General features: G+C 42.4%; 4 protein-coding genes across 7 annotated transcripts; 1 reads left to right on the top strand and 3 right to left on the bottom strand.

Moving 5' to 3' along the window:
* The first annotated feature begins 2856 nt into the window (after positions 1-2856).
* Positions 2857-7239, top strand: slc32a1 (solute carrier family 32 member 1). The gene is made up of 2 exons (XM_057029732.1): positions 2857-3824; positions 4792-7239. Exons 1-2 carry the CDS (start codon positions 3432-3434, stop codon positions 5977-5979), a joined length of 1581 nt encoding a protein of 526 aa, XP_056885712.1. The 5' UTR covers positions 2857-3431; the 3' UTR covers positions 5980-7239.
* A 697-nt stretch (positions 7240-7936) lies between these two features.
* On the bottom strand, positions 7937-11230 carry aurka (aurora kinase A). 4 transcript variants are annotated; one of them, XM_057029735.1, is made up of 10 exons: positions 11173-11230; positions 10893-11081; positions 10630-10695; positions 10178-10499; positions 10057-10099; positions 9771-9962; positions 9452-9590; positions 9201-9349; positions 8923-9097; positions 7937-8852 (listed from the first exon to the last, which is right to left on the bottom strand). In XM_057029735.1, the coding sequence occupies exons 3-10, from the start codon at positions 10690-10692 to the stop codon at positions 8670-8672; spliced, it is 1266 nt and encodes a 421-aa protein (XP_056885715.1). In that variant the 5' UTR covers positions 10693-10695; positions 10893-11081; positions 11173-11230; the 3' UTR covers positions 7937-8669. The 4 variants fall into 4 exon arrangements, with proteins under 4 accessions (XP_056885715.1, XP_056885716.1, XP_056885718.1 ...); XM_057029736.1 differs by having other exon boundaries at positions 11014-11230; XM_057029738.1 differs by having other exon boundaries at positions 9771-9959; positions 10893-11230.
* A 486-nt stretch (positions 11231-11716) lies between these two features.
* On the bottom strand, positions 11717-16027 carry prelid3b (PRELI domain containing 3). Its single transcript, XM_057029739.1, has 6 exons — positions 15868-16027; positions 14671-14839; positions 13709-13798; positions 13498-13568; positions 13163-13265; positions 11717-12640 (listed from the first exon to the last, which is right to left on the bottom strand). Exons 1-6 carry the CDS (start codon positions 15897-15899, stop codon positions 12524-12526), a joined length of 582 nt encoding a protein of 193 aa, XP_056885719.1. The 5' UTR covers positions 15900-16027; the 3' UTR covers positions 11717-12523.
* A 1070-nt stretch (positions 16028-17097) lies between these two features.
* Positions 17098-19909, bottom strand: tubb1 (tubulin, beta 1 class VI). The gene is made up of 4 exons (XM_057029733.1): positions 19764-19909; positions 19146-19254; positions 18899-19009; positions 17098-18610 (listed from the first exon to the last, which is right to left on the bottom strand). Exons 1-4 carry the CDS (start codon positions 19818-19820, stop codon positions 17478-17480), a joined length of 1410 nt encoding a protein of 469 aa, XP_056885713.1. The 5' UTR covers positions 19821-19909; the 3' UTR covers positions 17098-17477.
* Positions 19910-20735: the final 826 nt, after the last annotated feature.

The following is a 20735-nucleotide window of genomic DNA, read 5'->3' on the forward strand; positions in this document are numbered from 1 at the left end:
AAAACCTCAGCCCGCTACCTGTGATTGTGATGCAAATGTTAATGGACTCTGATTAGCCTGATGTGGGCTAATGTCCCTCCTCTGCAGTCCCCAGAGAGACCAGGCAGCCTTTTCACCGTCCCCCATTAATTGAGGAGGGTTTTTTTCCCCACTCCGCCGCGCACGCATGCAGACCACCGTGTGTTTAATGAGAGGAAACATATAGCGTGGAGTGAATGTCACGCTGTGGAGAAGAATCTTTAGACTCCTGCAAACGGGAAGAACTCGTTTTCTTTCACGTTTTTGGAATATCGTTATGTTGGAGATTCTCACCTCATAGTGGTGCTTTAAAATGTATAGATTTCAGCTTAATGTTTGCTGCGTGATCAATTATCTTTGTTGCCAGGGAGTTCTTTCCAGGAGAAAATTTCCGCCCGTGATGGAGAAAATTGGGCATTTATTTTTTGTGTTTCCAGAAAAGAAAAGGGAGTGGGGAGGGTGCGCGTAGGTGTGGTTGCATGAAGGCGGAGAACCTTGTGCCAGCTCACCCAAGTGTGTAATATGAAAAGGGAGAGCCGGGGGTGAAATATACTGAGGGGGGAGAAAGGGAGGAGGAGACGCGGGGTGAGGAAATGAGTGCGAGGACGCAATCAGATCACGTTGCAGGTTTTTCTTTTTCCAAATACCCTTCAGCCCAAAGAAACACAAAGGCGCACAGGTGTATGTCGGGTCAAACACGGACGCTTTGATCGGTCATATCGGTCTCTGCTGTGGGATCCTCCCGGGACGCGACCCTCTGATGACTGATGACGATGGGTGATAAACTGAGAAAATCACTTCCCTCCCCTCTCTGCAGATGATGGACAACCCCGGGGCTCATGCCCGCGCGCGTGCTTGTTAGGGCGCAAAAGGATCCCCCACCGATATTTTTTGAGAAAACAATTTAAGCATTTAAGCTTTATTCCGTCAATAATTCCCGTCGTGTTCGCATGAGAATAGAACTTAAAGCAAAAACGCCCATCGCGCGCGGCAGCAGGCGTGATTCATCAGAAAGGCCCAGGATCCTCATCGTGAGCTCATTGTAAATACAGGCCCGTCACACCGAATATATTCTATTACCATTATTATTATTATCTGTACAGTGGGTCGTGGTGAGGTAACCTGCTGGCTGCTGCTGTCGGTGGCTCGGCTCTTTTCCTTTTCCATCCTGCGGCTCAGACCATCAGACAGCGCAGATCAGAGGACGGCTGCAGCGCGCTGATAACAGCCTCCATCATTAACTCTTTCATTCAGGGCTGCAGAAGGCAGCCACTTTCGTTCCCACGGCTAAAAAAAACGCACAAAGACGCGCGCGTACATCGCAGACAGTCTCCGTTCAAAGATGAAACGCGGGTCATTTGGCTCTCCTTGAAGGAGAAGAAGGTGCGACTCCTGTTCCTGGTGAAATGCCTAAATATCTAAACTGCTGACTCCCCCAATGAAGAGAAAAATAACAGTATCCTGTAAATGATAAATTAATCCACATTTTGATGAACAGTACCCTTTTTTCGAAATAGTCCTCCCGATCTCAGAGGCATTTTATGCTTTTTTTAAGTGTCTGACGCGCATCCACATTAGTCCTCTTACCCTAATTTCAGCGGCTACTGTTTGTGCGTTAATGAGCATCATTATATGTGTCAGTCATCCAGTCATTCAGCCGCGTTATCCTGTTATCCTATCTTAGCCCATTCAAAGACAGCAGGTCAAGAGCTATTAATGGGCCGTATCATCACCATCATCATCATCACCATTGTTGTTGTCAGTCCTCGAATACGAATAATAGCCTGGATGCGCACAGACTGCGGCTGATTCTGTCTCAGTATCCTCCGTTGCGTGTTTTTTTTTTTCCTCAGACGAGGCCGCAGCTCTGTGTCGCCACCATGAACTCTTGATACTGCAGCCTGAGGACGCAAAACACTGAACATGGCGGACACAGAGTAGAAATGACAAGGCAATGTCAACAACGACTTTCTAGTATTTTGTGGCCCGGTTATTCCACAGCTTGGCCTAGATTTACAGTGCGGGGGTGGAGGTGGGGGTGACACGTTTCATGTGTCACCATGGCATTTCAGCTACACACGTCCTCTTGACTTCACGATTTAGGGAGACAGTTTTTAATTTTAGCAGCTGAATATCCTGTCAGCTTGGTTGGGGGGGAATCGGAATTTGTTACATTTAACGTGCGCATCAATTAAAAAATAATGTAAGCAATGTTTTTAAAAGAAATGTGATCAATTTATTTTATAACTGCAATGGCTTAAACGAGGCTTTCCTCCACAGAAGCAGCGCCGTGGTCACGATAGCGTCACATCATCCATGCAGACGCAAAGTCACTGAATGAGCGAATCAATGAACGTGGGTCCTGAATGGAGGCTGAGGTTGGATAGAGGCACATTTATAATCCAATTAATGGAATATAAAAACGCACATTGTTTTTAGGCCTTTTCAAATTCCACAGGAAAGCGTGTGAAGTCTAAATCTTACCAGTTCAAAAAATAAAACGTGCAGTTTTCCGAAACGACAAAAGCAAAGGTTATTTTTTTAGACGGTGTAATCCAAGGAATAACACGGTAGGTCCTCTTGTCGTTAAAATCGACACCTGTTTTTGATTAAATAATAAATCCCAGTTTTGTTTGTTAAATAATGTGGTCCAGACTTTGGTGGGATTTATTTTTTCAAATTCAAGCCTCCTTTTATACGCGTAAAGTTATGCGAGATTTCAGGCCCCTGGAATGTCATTGGGTGTTCGAATGAGGTATTATAGATTATGGGTTTTGGGAGGGATGGTGGGGGCACTACAAGCACCTCCCCTAGAAATGCAGCAAATCTCTCCCGTTTTCTCTCGGTGGGGCACTGGGAGGGCTAGAGACGTGCTTTGCATTGGCAGGCTGATGAGGACACGTGTCTCCTCCCTGCCTCCCCCCTAGGCTCCAGTGGTACCGCATTGGCATCAGTAAAGGCACCTGAAATCCGACGACTCGCTCCTGGAAACGCTGCTTGTCACCTCACAACCTCACCGAGAAAACGATATTATACGCCGCGCAGGAACCTGTGGCTCGCGCTCACTTGTGCGTAACGCCTTTTCACTCTCTCCATTGCGCACCTCAGTGGCTGGATAGGTGCGCTTCTCTCTGAGCGTCAGAGCGCAGCGCCAGGATGCAGAAGAGGAGCAGCGGCGTTTGAAGGTGAAATGTACCTGGGGATAATCGATAACATCAGGCGTACACTGAACAAGGAGTGGAGATAGCAAATAAAACCAACGGTGTCTTCAAGCGAAGCTTGCGCATTTCACCAGTGGCTTTACCTTAATGCAGAGATTCAAGCGCTGTCATCCGAAGTAACCTCACGATTTTGCCGACTGGAGGAGAACACGCACCAATTAAGCTGTTGAGATTCAGGACAGGGAAGAAAAAATGGCGACGTTAATCAGAAGCAAGATTTCTAATAAACTCTCAAACGCAGCCACCGCTGTGTCCAATAAGTCCCAGGCGAAGGTGAGCGGGATGTTCGCCAAGATGGGCTTCCAGGCCGCCACGGACGAGGAGGCGCTGGGCTTTGCCGCCTGCGATGACCTGGACTACGACCATCGGCAGGGTATGCAGATGGAAATTTTGACGTCCGATGACATGGGAGGAGAGGGTAGCGGAGAAGGGGGAGCGATGGACGGGGACAGTCACTACCAGAGGGACGGCACCGGTCTGCCGCACTCCGGTTCGAAGGATGGGGGTCCTACGGACGAGCTGTCTGAGGAAAAACCAAAAATCACCGCGTGGGAAGCGGGCTGGAACGTCACGAACGCAATTCAGGTAAAGACGCTCACAAGTGAAAACGCACATTTCGGATCCAACTGGCCGATTGTCTTATGACAAAAGTCGCACCTGCAGTCAAATATTAATCAACAAAAGAGAAAGAAGCAGCTTCTATGTAAATAGACGTAACGTTTTAATCTGTAATATTTTCTATAATATTATCGATACAATATTCTCAGGTCGGTATTTCTATTTTATTCTTACAAACTTAAATTGCAGTGCAGAGATTTCAAGGCTGATGCGCAAATTGGTGGCGATATCCATTACCTCTTCCTCCTCCTCCTCCTCCTCCTCCTCCACTTTCTCCCCCTTAACGCACACATTCTTTGTCTCTATCTATAGTCGTGAGAGGTGTGACTGCACCCCTACATGAAGAAATGACGTTAAACGAAATAATCTTGAACAAGAAGTATATTTTTAATACACAACCTACATTTCTGGGCTGCGTTTGCGCGTTATTTATTAGGATTTTATTAATCCTTTTGTTCGGAAACGAGGCCAGGCATTTGAACAAAGTGAAGCAACTGAAAATGAACGGAAAATGTGTATTTTTTTGTTGTTGTTTTCGCTCTAATGTTCATTTGGCGCAAAAATGATGCGATCGTTTGAGGTGTGACGATGCAGAACTTGCACGACCTGCGGGCCCTTGCTCGACAGGGCGCGTGTATCCTATGCGACAAAAAGTCGTGGACGCGATCCGTCCCTCGCCGTGGTCACGATAGTCGCCGTGACGTCACAGCGCGTGTCTCCTCTGGCGAGCGTGACGTCACGGGCGGCCGGGCACACTCAGAGCGATGTGGAAAAACCCACATGAAAGAGTGAGGCCCAACAGGCCGGGGGGCATCTGAAAACATGCTCTAGTGAAGTAGATTTGTTTTTAAAATAAAAAAAAAAAAGTATGGAAACTTAAAGACATTAAGAACCTGATTATCATAATGTATTTTTTATATATATGTTTCTATAGGGGATGTTCGTTCTGGGTTTGCCCTACGCCATCCTGCATGGAGGATACCTTGGACTCTTTCTCATTATTTTTGCCGCTGTGGTCTGCTGCTACACTGGCAAAATCCTCATTTCCTGCTTGTACGAGGAGGATGAAGACGGGCAGCTCGTCCGCGTGAGGGACTCATACGTGGACATTGCCAACGCCTGCTGCGCGCCCAGATTCCCGTCTTTGGGCGGTCACATCGTGAATGTAGCCCAAATCATCGAGCTGGTGATGACCTGCATCCTTTACGTGGTGGTCAGTGGTAATCTCATGTACAACAGCTTCCCCAGCATGCCAATTTCCCAGAAGTCTTGGGCCATCATCGCCACCGCCGCTCTCCTCCCCTGCGCCTTCCTCAAGAACCTGAAAGCCGTCTCCAAGTTCAGCTTGTTGTGCACGATGGCCCACTTCGTCATCAACGTCCTGGTGATTGCGTACTGCCTCTCCAGGGCGAGAGACTGGGCCTGGGACAAGGTCAAATTTTACATTGATGTCAAGAAGTTCCCCATCTCCATTGGGATTATCGTGTTCAGCTACACCTCGCAGATCTTTCTGCCTTCCCTGGAGGGGAACATGCATAAACCCAGCGAGTTTCACTGCATGATGAAGTGGACTCACATCGCTGCCTGCATCCTCAAGGGCCTGTTCGCCCTGGTGGCCTTCCTGACCTGGGCTGATGAGACCAAGGAGGTCATCACAGACAACCTGCCCCCAACCATCCGAGCTGTCGTCAACATCTTCCTCGTGGCCAAAGCTTTGCTGTCATACCCGCTGCCGTTCTTCGCTGCTGTAGAAGTTTTAGAGAAATCCCTTTTCCAGGATGGGGGACGTGCCTACTTCCCCGATTGCTATGGAGGCGACGGACGCCTGAAATCCTGGGGACTCACTCTCCGCTGTAGCCTTGTTGTGTTCACCTTGCTCATGGCCATCTATGTGCCACATTTTGCTCTCCTCATGGGTCTCACTGGCAGCCTGACAGGCGCGGGCCTGTGCTTTCTGCTTCCCAGTCTTTTCCATCTGAAGCTTTTATGGAGAAAGCTGCTGTGGCACCAGGTGTTCTTTGACGTCGCCATCTTTGTAATAGGCGGTATATGCAGCATATCTGGCTTTATCCATTCCATGGAGGGTCTGATAGAGGCTTTTAGATATAACATACAAGAGTAAGTGCAACGCTGGACCTAGATGTTACCCCCAAAAGCCCCATTTAGTGAAAAAAAAAAGTTGAACACATGACGTCCTGGCAGGCGCTGCCCCTCTGCTTAACTCATGCGTAAAACCGCGCGTCAACGCGGACATTGTCGCTCTCATGCAGTCTTGCATCGATTCAAAGATGAACACAAACACGAACACGAACACACACGCGCTCGCACGCACGCACCGAAGGATCGCGCACCGCAGGAAAAATAAAAAAGTTATATAAAATGCGAACACGGATTTTCCAGTTGAGTGACCGTTTACAACATTGTCCCTAAACAAATTTGCATAAAAAGAGGACAGTTTGTCTGCTGTGCCACTAGTGTGTTAATTCACCACGCAGGAGGTCACGTGTGCCGCGGAGCTTTTCGATGGCACAACGCCATTCAGTTATTAAAAAAGTTGCATTCATTTTTTAAAATAATAAGGAAAGAAACGTCACTCTTAAGTAATTTGCAACATGAATGAGTGCAGTGATGGGGCTGTTAAATTCATAAAATATATAAAGAATAATTCAATGGCAATAATTGTAGAATAGATTTCTTTAGTAAAAAAAAAAAAAAGAATAATAATTGAAACCCCAGCAGTTTAAAATAGACTGGAAATGCAAAATCTCAAAGTACATAGCAGCTATACAAACTATGCATTGAATGTATGATATTTCAGATGTACAAGACTTATTAAAATGGGAGGTGCAAATAAAAACCTGCTAATTCTGATTCTTCTGCGTGAAAGTGTTACTTTGATATTCTTACATTAGAATTCTGTTTTAACTGAGAGATAAACCACCGCATCCTGGCCCTGATTCCACACAGATGGGGGCTTCCCCCACTAAAAACCTGAAACCAGAATTAATCCTCCATGGCGCTTTTCCATAGCATTTTAAAAATACGTGGCCTGTTTTGACATTCTTTTGAAAGAAAATTCGCCGTCCGGGAAAAATGAAGAAGATGGGAAAAAAGGATAACGTGCATACAGACATTTTTCATTCTGTGCAAACAAATGGGTCCTGTGGAAATGTTATAAAAACCGTGTGTGTAAGTGTTATTGTGGTTTCAAAAAGATGGAATGTATATCTCAAAGTCGTTATCATATATCGTGAAATTAATATTGCAGAATAAAGAAACAAGTGAAATTATATTGTAAAAATGTGTGTGGATTTACGTAAACGACAAATGGTCAGAACATGTATTTTTTTTTCTCTATAATAAAAGACAAAAACATTTAAAATGACCTGCGTATTTATTTTACATCGAATGACGTCAGGGTGGACTTGTACTTTCATCACGCTCGTATATCGTGTCACCACAGCTTTAAAGCTTTTAAAACCGTTTTTATAGAGGAACTTTGAGCGTGCGTGCATTCCTGAACACGAACAGATTTGTGCTGCAGGCAGAGGCCTTATGTTCGACCTGTTCAGCCACCGTGTTGATTTGGTGAAACATCTGATTTACTACAACATCTGGATTCAGTCATTGGCTTCATCTGTAGCTGCTGAGCACCGAGTCGTGCTCATAATATTAAATAAATCAATCAAAAGGCCTTTGTTTTACGCCATACTGTTCTGCTGAAGGTAAATGCCATAGTACCGCATGAAGGCCCGCAGCACCAACACTCGACCAATAACAGTGGTGAGAATGTTGGATTTCAATATTTACAATTCCCACAAAGATGCAAATTAATTTACTCATGCCAAACCATACGTGCACCGAACTAAGACCCTCAACAGCGTCACAGATAAAGAAAAAGTGATCTTTTAAAATAACTTTTACAAGTAATAATCTACAATATCGTGGTCTGTGACGCCACCTGCCGGAAATGAGTGTAAATACACCCACAAGGAGAAATGGGGAGAAAAAAAACTCTTGCTTTGCATCTGTGGTTATTCAAGTTAATATATGGTGAAGCCGGCCTAACAGACACCACCTTCTTTTATGAGTTTTATTAACGTGAATACATACGTTTCCGTTTACACTTCCAGCAACACAACATTCTGCCTTTTCCCAGTCGCCAGGCAAAAGAAAACACAGCTACAGTACAGATTCACTGAATAGCTAACATACACATTTCATACGTACTATTGGAACAGATTCCCAATCTTTTATTCCCAACCAGTGGTTTTAAAATCCCATAACGCTCATCCCGGCTCTAGTGGTACATCTGCGCCCTCTAGTGGACTCAAGCATTGGAGCAGCCAGATCATTTGGCCAATACTGATGACATTCAGGAAAATACTGGCAAAAAGTGTGTGGAGGCAGCTCAGGCGAGAGGTTGAAACGCATTTAAGAAAGATAAAATTGTTTAAAAGCAGCCATAGTCTGCTCAATTCTAAAGTGACATATTCAATTAAGCATAACGTTTTATTTCAAGTAATGGCAATTCCAAAAACCTCAATAAACCATTCATAATTAGACAAAAGCAATGAAATATTTACAAGAAATTGCAGGTAACTGAAAAGCATAGATTTAAAAAAAATAATAATATTAATAACTTGATGGCTCGAGAAATCTGTTGGGAAAGACAGGGAAATGGAGTTGTGTAGGTAACATGTCAATGCATGAAAAAGATTATCCGCAAAGAGGTGCACTTGCTATGCGTCAACCAGTGTTCTGAAGGAATCCTTAATGGAGGTTGTTATGGGTGGAGGAGCTCTGAAAGACTCAACTGCTAGGCTGCTCATTGGTCACGGTTGTGGGCTTTTTGGTGGAGCGCTCAACCACCCAGGGGTGAGCTAGGACTCCCTGGACAGGCAGTCTCTGCATGGGGTTGTGCTTCAGCAACCTGGAAACCAAATCTTTGGCTCCATCACTGATGTTTGTGTGTGCAGGGTAGGTATACTCCACCTGAATGACAAAGACAAAGTTTTATAAACAAGAGTGCAGCTATGATAGAAAATTATTGTATAAAGCTTACCCTTGAGATCCTGCGGTAGGTCTCCTCATGTGTTTTTGCTTCAAAAGGAGGTTTCCCAACAAGGAACTCGTAACAAAGGACCCCAAGACTCCACAGGTCCACCTTCTCATCATGGGTTTTTCCCTCAATCATCTCTGGAGGCAGGTAGTCCAACGTTCCACAGAGTGTGGACCTCCTGAACAACATTTCAACGCACACCAAAAGTTCAAGGAACTGAAATATTATTTCCCTCAATGCACCATGCTTTAATCTACAGGCTCCTCACAAACATTTCATACCTGGAGGAAGGTGTATGAACAGACCAGCCAAAATCTGCAATCTTCAGCTCTCCATTGGCCCCCAGCAACAGGTTTTCTGGTTTGATGTCCCTGTGAATCACCTTCTTAGAGTGACAGTAGTTGAGGGCATCAGCCAGTTCCATGATATACTGGTAAGACACAATAGAGACACATGCCTCATATTTTAGACGACAGCCTCTTTCTTTAAAAAAATGTCTATCACAGGGAGTGGGGGGGGGGGGGTTTATTACTGTTGCACTTCTCTCCTCAGGGAAACTTCCACAGCGCTGCAGCTCCCCATATAGTTCACCTTTTGGTGCAAACTCAAGGATGAGATACACACGAGATGGGTCGTGGAAGTAACCATAGAGACGGAGGATGTTGGGGTGCCTTTAGGAGATGGACGTAGAGAAGGAGAGCACCTTAATCTCTGACAAATTATAGTAAAATTAAAGAATTTACGACAATCAGCAACGGTAATTACTGGTATTTCAGATCCCAGTAACTGCACACAGTGCCACAAAAAAGCTGTATTTGACACACTGGCCTAATGTAGGATTAGCCGTTTACCTGAGGTGTGACTGGATCTCCACTTCTCTCCTCAGCTGGTGCTCGACACCAGCCTTCTCCAGCTGTTTCTTGAACAGCACCTTGAGGGCCAAGATGAACCTACTTTGCCGCTCCCGAGCCAGATAAACATTGCCAAATTTACCCTTTCCTAGGGGTCGGCCAATGTCAAAATTTTCCAGGCTCCAACGTCTTCTGGGTGGGCAAACCACACAATTATTAATGAATAACAGTGAGTGGAGCAATCATTGGGGGGGGGGGGGGGGGCAGAAGATAATCACAGACATACTTTGATGCAGAAGCCTTTTCACAGTCGTTTTTTGCAGGTTTTTCTAACAGGGGTGGGAAAAAAAATACTATTACATTATCTGAACAGAAAAGCAGGTAGTAGAAAACTGACTAAGACTTACTTTGCATCTTATCTGGCTCAGGCTGTTTGGCTGTTGGTTGGGCCACATTAGGCACATTTATCTTGGGTGAAATTTGGTGAGAAACATGCTTAGACTGTAGTGCTGGATTACTTTTCTGACTTTGAGGGTCAACGTTTTGATTAGAATGTGTGGACTTGACAGCATAGCAAACATCAGTCAGCGACTTCTGATGGCTGACAGGCCGCTGAATGCGCTGAGGTCCATTCGACAAACCTAACACACGCTGTTGCGGTGTTGGTGTAACCACAGCGAGATGGGATTGTTGTGACACGGGGATCCGTTTGGGCCCTCCACCACTTGACTGAAATTTTAAAAAAGCAGACAAACACTCATTTAAAAAAAAAATTGAAATGCGATGTGACTTGAAATAATTCAGCACAAAATACGTCAGTTTATCAGCACCAAAGAAATGGCGATTTTGCCTTTTGTACCTTGACTTCAGGTCGCAGAGATTTCATGTCCTTGGTCAATTTTTGCTTAGAAGCTGAGTCCATCGTCTGAGAAATGTATAAGGTTTAAATAAACACAGTGCTGGACAAAACAGGCAATTTAAGATCCATGTTATAATGATCTATCGATGATATCGTTTCAAAGCCCTTAGACAAGGCACTTTAGCACCAACATTAGCTTGGTTAACGTTAGATGGGATCGTTTCTAGCATGTTGGTAACCAGGGGAATCTGCATCTGACCTACCTTCTCCTGTTTAGGCTCAAAAATGATCTATAGACCAGTGACTGATTAATTCTCCAGAATTCCGACCTTAGACAAGTAGTCAAGCAGATAGCATGCCCAATCTGTCGAACAGCTAGCTTACATGCGCAATGACGTCTGGAGCCACAGAAATATTGGCAATACAGCGATCCGACAGACTTTGTCTTGACGCTGTAGTGGAAATACCCCCGCTAGTGACGTCGTTTGCGGTGAAGGTGGATAAATAGGTAAAATATTGGAAAATAGGTGAGAATCGAGGCACCTTCCCTCAAACCCTGTGGCCTTTTCCTTGTTTAATTTCAAACGTCCCACGGTTCAAAGCCTCGCTCAGAATCACAGCCTCTTATTGGCTGAAGAACTATTTCCGCTCGCTTCTCATTGGTTGATGACAGCCACAGCTCGACGCCCCGGAAGTCCTCCAAACCAGTTGGGGGCAGCAAATCAAGGATTAAAACGTTTCTAATGTTACGACTGTAAAACTAAGATATTGGATACGCGATTTTTAGGGTGATGTTGCATTTGTGGCGGTAATCTGGATTTGCTGGGTAATTAAATGCTTATATATCGAGACAACCGATGTAACCTGACACTGTGACGAAGAAGATTTCATTTTAAAAAAAATACAGTAAATGTTAAAATAGTTTTATCGATTTTTTATGATTTCAGATGCCCAAATTATAATTCCTCAACAAAGCACTTTCTTAATCTACTTCAAAAACAACCACAAAAAAAAAAACAATTTTCAAGGTAAACATTTATACTAGAGATCATTAAAAATAGAAGAAGCTAACGTTTTCACACTCGTCTGCATGAAGATCTGCATGTAACATCATTTAATCCCTAAAAGGAATGCATTACACCCTTTTCAATGATTCACAAAACGCATACATTTCTGCAAAGGTCTCACTCAGTACAGACAGAATGCCCTAAAAACGTATTACAGTTTCAAGTTGTGCAAACATATCCAGTTAGGATGTTAAATTCTATTTTCTCTGTACACAAGACTGAAAAGCAGCAGTGCTTTAAAAATAAATATGATCCCTTAACTTAAATACCTTTAAAAGAAACACAAAATAACACAAAATATTTAGGCTTAGTTACTTTGCCTGGTACAGAATGTTTTCTTACTTGTGAGGTCCCGCACAAAGAAAGAAATAACAACACATTTATATCATTGTCAGCTTCTCGAACACATGAGCACACAAACTTTTGACATAGATGGTACAAACCTTAAATCAGGCCTTTGTTTTTATTACAATCTTGTCATAAATATTTGGCATATGGTACCATTAATGCATCACAGGATGATTGGTGGCATTCTGAGATCTTTAGCCACGCGTACCTGAGGATATTTTGGCACTGTGCTTGTGTTTTCTGGTCACCTCATGCATCCCTGTCAGTGTTACGCATTTCCAAACTTACAGTAGACCTGAACACACCACCACCAGTCTCTTATTGCAACAGTCCAACCAGGCAGCATCTCTTAAATAGTCCACAGTTGGCCAACAGAGTGCACATGAAGTCTGCAGAGCACCAGTGCAGCACCAGAGCATTATGAAGGGAGGCTGGGCTCTGCTGGCATGGATTTTCTCGCATACTCAGTTGGGAGAGTGTCATTTCTCGGTGACGGCAGCTGCCATGGGGACGCGCATGGTCCCACGCGCTGTGGCCGCCAGCTCTTCAATTTCTGTATTCAGCCGTCTGATCACCCACTCCATGGCTTCACGACCCTGGTCAACAACAAAGAATTAGTCCAGTGGAAATGTGGCAAGATGAGAGACCAATCTATCCCTGATATTTGGTGACTTGACATCAAACTTGAATACTAGAGACTAAATGTTGACCCTGTAATCGATAAAACATATCTATTAATTATACCATTCTATTTTCTGCAAAAACCTGTAATTAATGTGTTTTTAATTTTTGTTATAAGAAAAAGAGCACTTCCAGTGATAAAGCCACACATTTATTTGATGCAAACCCATATTTCTTTTTAAACTCTGACTGAAACTGTTCACCTAACACGTCTTGATATGGAGCAGAAGCATGACTAACTTCTTTCACCTAATGTTTCAATCTCAAGAAATTTCTCGCGTGAAGTTGTAAATCAGCAATTAAACCGAGTTTCTTAACGCCTGTCACCTTAGCGGTTCTTGTTTTGGGACAAACATGGGTCACATTCGCACCCGTCAGGTTAAAAGCCACACAAAAACATTCCATTGAGGAATGCTTGGAACTTATGGCTCTTTTACCTTTCCAGCATTGACAGAGATGGTCCTGGCCATAACGCCCTCCAAATAACTGCTGAGACTGACTCCTTTTACTGAGATGATGGCTTCCTGTGTCAGTATTGTTCTACAATCAAGAAGACAAGAATTTATGTTTCAAGATAAATCAAAAAAGTGAATTAATTATTAATCATGCAATAGATCAGGGGTGCCCAAATCAACTTTTCTGTCTGACCAAGCAGAAAACACTTCCTCTAAGGAACATGGGAACCCATGATTGTGTATCTGGTGAGACAGAAATTCTGACTGAACTGCAGCCCTCGAGGACTGGATTAGGGCACCACCGCTATAGATCTTACTTTTCTTTATCTTCGGGGTGTGGTTTATACGTTAACCTTTCATCCACGGAAACCATGTTTGTGAAAGTGATCTGTACCAAAAAAGTCAAGATACAAGATTCATTAGTGACACACAGGCTGTAAACCAGAGCAACAAGACAGACAACATTTCACGTAGCTTTTAGACACAGCTTAGTACAAAGTGCCCTTAATAAGAGTTAGCAGTACTCACATTTGTGGACTGAAGTTCAAAACTCTTCTCTTTTGGATCCACAACTGACTGCTCCTGAATGTAGGTGCATGTCCGTGTTTTACCAATAATCTAAAAATACAAAACAAACATGTCTCACTGCACAGTTCAGCCTCTATACATTTGATGCAGTGAACTGATTCTTTTAATGAACAATGCTAACAAATGAAATACTGCTTTGGTTTTGGTTGCAGAGGACATTTAACTGCCCTCGTCCTCTGGATACGTGTCTGGTTTGTCTTCCCTAAACCATCATCACTCCCTAAATTTAAACTAATCATGTGTATATGAGAACACCAAGCTCCACTGGAAGCTTGTTTCCACAATAATCCACACAATTAACTAAAGATTGAACACCTAAATTAAATCAAACACATCATACATTTAGGAAAGGTGCTAAAGAGCAGCTGATAATTTTCCAATGTCTCAAACATGAAAAAAGATCTGATCTCATTCATCTACTGACTGCTATGTTCAACAGTGAAGTCATGACCATCGGATGACATGTGAGTGAAACCTTAACCTCCTCCTCTCCTTCCCTCTCTCACGTCACCACCCATCATTGAAGTGACCCCCAGTTTAAACTGAGGCGTCGGTGATGGAAAGTTATGTCACATGCTGTCAGGGGTTATGCCTCAGCTATGACAAACTTACACCATCATGTCCTGTACAACATGAGCTGCTCTGGCTTGGCACATGCCACTAATGGACAAAAATAGCAGCCACGGGGTAAAATCACGAAAGAGAGGGAGGACAACATATGCCACACTTATAGAGTCTCAAATGTTCCAAAGACAGGTCAGGAGTGCGAGCATGCTATTTAAGACACTTGCTTCCTCATTTAGAGTCACGTGTTCATTTTTGTAAAGGTGTGACCGGAGCGGTTTGACCTCAGTGATGCTACATTATTTTTGATGAGAACTTTGGCTGCAGACCACACTCACCGTGGTGACGATGGATGGAAGACCCCACTCGGTGCTGAGAAGTCTTTTGCTGTGTAGACGGCCTTGTTTGTCTATGCTTCTGTCCAAAACATCCACTCCAAACACACTGGGGTTCATAGGGTTGGGATATTTCTGCATGGCAGCCTTGGTTACCGTTTCCCAAGGATGGCTGTTGGAAGAACAAAGAAAGCAACATAGAGAATGCTGTTACAACATTGCGGTGACACGTGCATCCACACGACATCTATATGACCTTCTAAAAAATATAAAATAGTTGTGTTTTTCCAAAGAAAAAGATGCATATACCTCAAAACATACACAATTAAACATCCTGCATTGATGCATGTCAGTACATAAAACTGAGAAGTAAATTGAATAGGTTATTAAGCAGTATTAATTACTACAAAAGAGTAATTATACTGTAATTTCCCCTCTGTGGAATGAATAAAAGCTTCTTATAGTTACTATTACTATGATTTCCTTGTCTTTTTCGTAATTGTATTTGCAAATTGGCTTCTATAAGGACCACAGTGCGCCAAAGAAATCTTGAGAAACTTTATTTTTCGGATAGACTAAATTTAGCCAATGAAGTAGGTGAAACTATTAGCGCCGACTCAATTACTCTGCAGATTCACGTGGACTTTTCCCTGGAATTTGGTTAGTGAATGGTTGCCAAGGTGAGGCGTGAACGCGCAGCGTAGTGCAGTGACGCAGAGGCACGGTTATATGTGGGGGGGGGGATGTAGGGGAAAGGTCGCGGGCCGGGAGGCTGGTCCTGACCGGCGGATTACGCAATTTGACATGTAACTGTCCACAAGCAGACCATAAAATAACTTCAGCTGACAACTTTAAACAATTCATGCAAAAAAAAAAAAAAAAAAGCACGTTGTTGTCTGTTATACATGTTGCTAACGCGTGTGCCTTCCTGGATTATGTCAATGATTATATAAAACCGACGAATTGGTCTCGGACTTGGAATTCAACTATACACCACCATGTTGCACGATACACAAGCTAAAGATTTTTAACATTTCCAAGAAGGGTGTGACTCATAAAATGCTTTGTTCCTCTTAATTATATAAGGAGTAAGCTGGCGTTGCTTAGCGGCTAAAACCAGGCAAACTCTGATGACTCGGAAGATTTTCCTACTGAGCACAGGAATAAAACAAAACAACTCAAGCTCAGAGGTTCACTTACTTAAATATGTGTTCTGAGGTCCAAATCTTCATGGTTTCAGTGGTTAAGGTTCGATGCCGATGCTACTGGAGTCAAGTCGCGATCTCAGTGAAGCGGCTAAACCACGATGAGACTCCCCTGAGGCCACGCCCACTATGTCTGATCACATGAGCAGCATTAGTGACGCATTTCCGCCTGCCAGGAATTCCACGTGCAGTTTGCCGGAGACAGCTGACCTAATAAATGATCGTTTGAAGACAGAAACCAATTATATTATTATCTTCTGCCTCCTTTGTTTCTCTGCAAAATAAATCAAAGTGTTACCAACTGATTTGATTACATCGTTAGGTCACGTTGATAATGGGCCAAGGAAGAGCTGATTAAAGTTTGGGACTTTGACATTTGATTGCCTAAAAATCATAGCCAAGGAACTTTGATCATAATGAACCTATTCAGTTATGTAATTGCCTATATATTTGTGTTTATGTAAAATATATACAGTATATACAAACACACAAACACGCGCCTTTTTTGTTTATTTAGCCTTTTTCTAGTTTTTAGTTTTAAATAGGACTTAATCATCTGTCTTCGTTATTTATGTTAATGTTGACTATCTGATGTATTATTGCCATTCGGGGTGTTCCAAACAGATTTGGCATTCATTCACCATTTTAATCCAATTTCAGAACATTTACTGGATTTCTGATGCAAAAAAACAAACAAAAAAGCCACTATGGCCAGAACACTCACAAAAGGACAGCCAGAAGGAAGTTCTGTTAGTATCATGGATATCAGGACTATATTTGCATGGCTTGCGTGCATGGTAATTGGCAGTATCCCTGTATGTCTTTTTTACAGAATTACAGGAAAACCGACACCATGTGAGCTTATCGCAGCGTGCAGACACGTTTGCCAAGTTAAGTGTAATCTTTATGCCCCAGACAACAGGGGAAACTGTGACAGCCTTGAGCAGTGTCATTATCGGTGTGCTGTCAGATTACTGTCATGACAGTAATTAGTTTTAGTCTCAAACTTAAACCTGAACCATAAATACATAAAATACTTACAGTTAAATATACATTTCTCATTGAGGAAACTGAGGTTTTTTAGTTCTCTTTATTAAAATGAAGTTGGCCAAATTTTCAGACAAAATACACCATAAATACAAGCAGTTGGAACCAATAGTGGTTCTATTTTGATTGTTTAGCTTCTTAAACTTAAAAAAAGTAAAACATTTTTTTAATCATTGGCTGCAGTTAGACTTACTTTTTACTGTCAAAACTTGGATACAAAATAATTTACAACATTAGTATTTGCAGTTTTGTTTTCAAAGCGTTGGACCCTATAAAGCTGGAATCATGAGAATTTCATAATTTATACACAAATGTTCTATATCTTAAACATTTACTGAAAAAGAAAAAATATATAATAGTTCTAAGCTTATTAAATGACCTATAAGAAATTGTTGATTATTAAAACACAAGTGTAGGCCATTCAAAAAAAAGAAAAATAAAGAACCACAAGCATGAAATGAAATACAAAAGTTGTTTTTTCTAAAATACGAAGGATCTGAAATAATATTCTCATCATCCTTACATCACCATGTCAAACACACCACATTGTGTGTTACGCTATTTATCTTCATTGTCTTTACTGGATTCCGTCACTGTTTCCACATGAGACGGGGCTTTTGCCGTCTCTGCCAGTGAGGGCGCCTCCACTTCTTCATCTTCTACTTCTGAATCTAAATCAGCTGTGGCGTCTTGGTACTGCTGGTACTCGGACACCAGGTCGTTGAGGTTGCTCTCTGCCTCAGAGAACTCCATTTCATCCATACCCTCACCAGTATACCAGTGGAGAAAAGCTTTGCGTCGGAACATCAGGGAGAACTGCTCACCCACACGTCGGAATATCTCCTGAATGGCCGTGTTATTGCCGATGAACGTGGAGGCCATTTTGAGGCCCCGGGGTGGGATGTCACACACCGCGACCTTGACGTTGTGGGGGATCCAGTCCACAAAATAGCTGCTGTTTTTCTGTTGCATTAGAAGCATCTGCTCATCTACTTGCTTTGTGGACATCCGTCCACGGAACATGGCAGCTACTGTGAGGTAGCGCCCTCGCCGAGGGTCGCAGGCTGTCATCATGTTGCGGGCATCAAACATTTGTTGGGTGAGCTCTGGTACACTGAGGGCCCGATACTGTTGGCTGCCTCTGGGGGTCAGGGGGGCAAATCCCGGCATGAAGAAGTGGAGGCGAGGGAAAGGAACCATGTTGACCGCCAGCTTTCTCAGATCTGCGTTGAGCTGCCCGGGGAATCTCAGGGAGGTCGTGACACCGCTCATAGTCATGCAGACCAAGTGGTTGAGATCCCCGTAGGTCGGCGTGGTCAGTTTCAGCGTGCGGAAGCAGATGTCGTAGAGGGCCTCGTTGTCGATGCAGAACGTCTCGTCTGTGTTCTCAAGGAGTTGGTGCACCGACAGTGTGGCGTTGTACGGCTCCACTACTGTGTCGGACACTTTTGGCGAGGGCATGATGCTGAAAGTGTTCATGATGCGATCGGGGTACTCCTCTCGGATTTTGTTGATGATGAGGGTACCCATGCCGGAGCCAGTGCCTCCCCCTAGAGAGTGAACCAGCTGGAAGCCCTGCAGGCAATCACAGCTTTCGCTCTCATTCCTCACCCTGTCAATCACCTGCTCCACCAGCTCTGCGCCCTCCGTATAATGACCTTTTGCCCAGTTATTGCCAGCTCCGGAGTTCCCTGCGACACCAAAACAGAAAATTACTGGAAAGGGCGTACCAATACATATATAATACATAGTAGAATTTTTTTTTTTAAAAACTATGTGGTCAGATAAATGTTAAAAAAGGATTTTAGAGATTCTCTTATTCCAAATAATAGGAAATTTTAGTGAATAAGAAAAATGTTTCTGCACATACATGTTCTCTATATTTATCCACTCTCAAGAGACTTCATAACACTTCTCATATAAATGGATAATTTTGAATTTCTATTCTTTCATGATTTGGTGGTTTTTTTTCTTCTCACCATGAATGAAATTGTCTGGCCTGAAAAGACTCCCGATGCGGCTTCCTCTTATACTGTCCATCGTACCAGGCTCCAGGTCAACAAGCACAGCCCTGGGGACATATTTACCACCTGCATGCACACAGGATGGTTACAAGGAAGTCAGAATGTATTTTTAGAATTTTACTTAACGTTTTACTTTTACTTTTACTTTTTTTTTTTTTTTTTTTACAAAGTGTTTTAATGAACAATTTAGCATGTCGTTTACCATGTGCCTCATTGAAGTAGACATTAAGCCTCTCCAGTAGTAGGTCACTGTCCCCTTCATACATGCCTGTTGCATTGAGCCCATGTTCATTACTGATGACCTCCCAAAACTAGAAAGACAAAAATATAGTGTTATCACATGTACACATCAGCACAAATTGTTTAAGAATAAATATATCCACAGAATCGTAAATAGATAAAGATAAAATATTGTAATGCTATGTAGCTATATATGACCTTCAGAATATTTTATTCTCAAGTTAAAGAAATCTGCAAAATCTTCATACTTTCAGTGTATTTTATGTTGGGCATGATGGAAAAAAGGTCCCACCCACAGCAGTGTGACTTTAGTCCTTATCTTTCCCCCAAATATTGACAGGAAACACCCTGAGCGGCAACTGTTGGTTTAGCAGTACAATTGGAGTGTTATCATATACTAATGTAATTTTTTAAAAATTATTGCATCATTTAACTACTTAAACGTTCTTAGCAACAATAAGTAGAACTGCTTGCTGACAGAAAATTATATTTAAGCATAAGTATATGCTGACAGATATTTGTACAACCCATTTAAGCCTTGTACTGTAAGTATTATAATATTATAGAGTTTTTAATTTACCTTTGAGCCAATCTGGTTTCCACATTGTCCAATTTGCAGATGCACAATTTCACGCATGATGACCAGTCTACAGTACACAAAGTAGCTCTCCGATAGGTCCCAGCCCTCTGGCAAGTCTTTTATAAACTACCAGAAATGACATCATCAGCGATGGTAGGAAGTTAAAATATGATAGCGTCCTCAAAATGACCAGTACCAAAACTCTGAATAATCCAAGCAGAAAAAGTCCCAAAAAGTATTTTGTAATGATTATCAGTTTAATAATATTTAAGTGTACCTTTTTATTTGTTTAATTTTACATTTAGACGTTTGGAATCTAAATAGTTAAATCAATTAATGTATAGGCTATTCCAAAGTATCCACAAAAGGTAGTAGAATTAGGTTTTAAATTATTTGTTTTTTCTTGATGAAATAATCTTTTAATTAAAAAAAGATTAGATAAATACAATCCACCAGGTGGCAGTGTTTTACAATCATTGGGCGTTTGGAGCTTAACAGCAGAAGAAGAAACTGCTGCGATTACTGATGTGGAAGAAACAGTGATAGTTTTCAAATAATTTTTTTTTAAAAAAGAATCTTTGTAAAAGAATGCTCTCCAGAATTTAGCTGATGCAAGTTTGTTCGCGTTACATGACAAGACGGTTGACAATTTTATAACATTCTCAATTGAAATACAGCCCCGCACACCATGACGTCATGTGTAGTAAACCGACGGGCAATTTAAGTATTACTTTGTCAGTTGTTTTTTTTAAAATTCAAATTAATTATAAGTCATTAAGCTGTGAACATGAGGTAACGAAATCAGAACAAAATGTAGCTTTAATCGTTAATTAAACAAATCAAATAAACGAAATAAAAGTGGAATGAATGTTCTAACCAAAAATGAATCTCTAAATTATAGACCTAACCAACAAAAGGCAAATAATTCACAGACATATTTCACCAATGGCTTTGAAACCAATCATATACTTA

This window comes from Takifugu flavidus, chromosome 4 (assembly GCF_003711565.1).
Source record: "Takifugu flavidus isolate HTHZ2018 chromosome 4, ASM371156v2, whole genome shotgun sequence".
Lineage (NCBI taxonomy): Eukaryota > Metazoa > Chordata > Actinopteri > Tetraodontiformes > Tetraodontidae > Takifugu > Takifugu flavidus.

Bases quoted from the DNA above. Each gene is read 5' to 3' on its own strand.
- slc32a1 (XM_057029732.1), top strand. From the start codon at position 3,432: ATGGCGACGTTAATCAGAAGCAAGATTTCTAATAAACTCTCAAACGCA. The intron at 3,825-4,791 runs GTAAAGACGCTC...ATGTTTCTATAG, and splicing joins ACGTCACGAACGCAATTCAG to GGGATGTTCGTTCTGGGTTT.
- aurka (XM_057029735.1), bottom strand. From the start codon at position 10,692: ATGGACTCAGCTTCTAAGCAAAAATTGACCAAGGACATGAAATCTCTG. The intron at 10,100-10,177 runs GTAAGTCTTAGT...CACCCCTGTTAG, and splicing joins TGAGCCAGATAAGATGCAAA to AAAAACCTGCAAAAAACGAC. The intron at 9,963-10,056 runs GTATGTCTGTGA...TTGCCCACCCAG, and splicing joins GAAAAGGCTTCTGCATCAAA to AAGACGTTGGAGCCTGGAAA.
- prelid3b (XM_057029739.1), bottom strand. From the start codon at position 15,899: ATGAAGATTTGGACCTCAGAACACATATTTAA. The intron at 14,840-15,867 runs GTAAGTGAACCT...TTCTTCCAACAG, and splicing joins ACCTCAGAACACATATTTAA to CCATCCTTGGGAAACGGTAA. The intron at 13,799-14,670 runs GTGAGTGTGGTC...TTGTATTTTTAG, and splicing joins TTCCATCCATCGTCACCACG to ATTATTGGTAAAACACGGAC.
- tubb1 (XM_057029733.1), bottom strand. From the start codon at position 19,820: ATGCGTGAAATTGTGCATCTGCAAATTGGACAATGTGGAAACCAGATT. The intron at 19,255-19,763 runs GTAAATTAAAAA...TTGTCTTTCTAG, and splicing joins GAAACCAGATTGGCTCAAAG to TTTTGGGAGGTCATCAGTAA. The intron at 18,611-18,898 runs GTGAGAAGAAAA...TTGGTGTCGCAG, and splicing joins GCCAGACAATTTCATTCATG to GGAACTCCGGAGCTGGCAAT.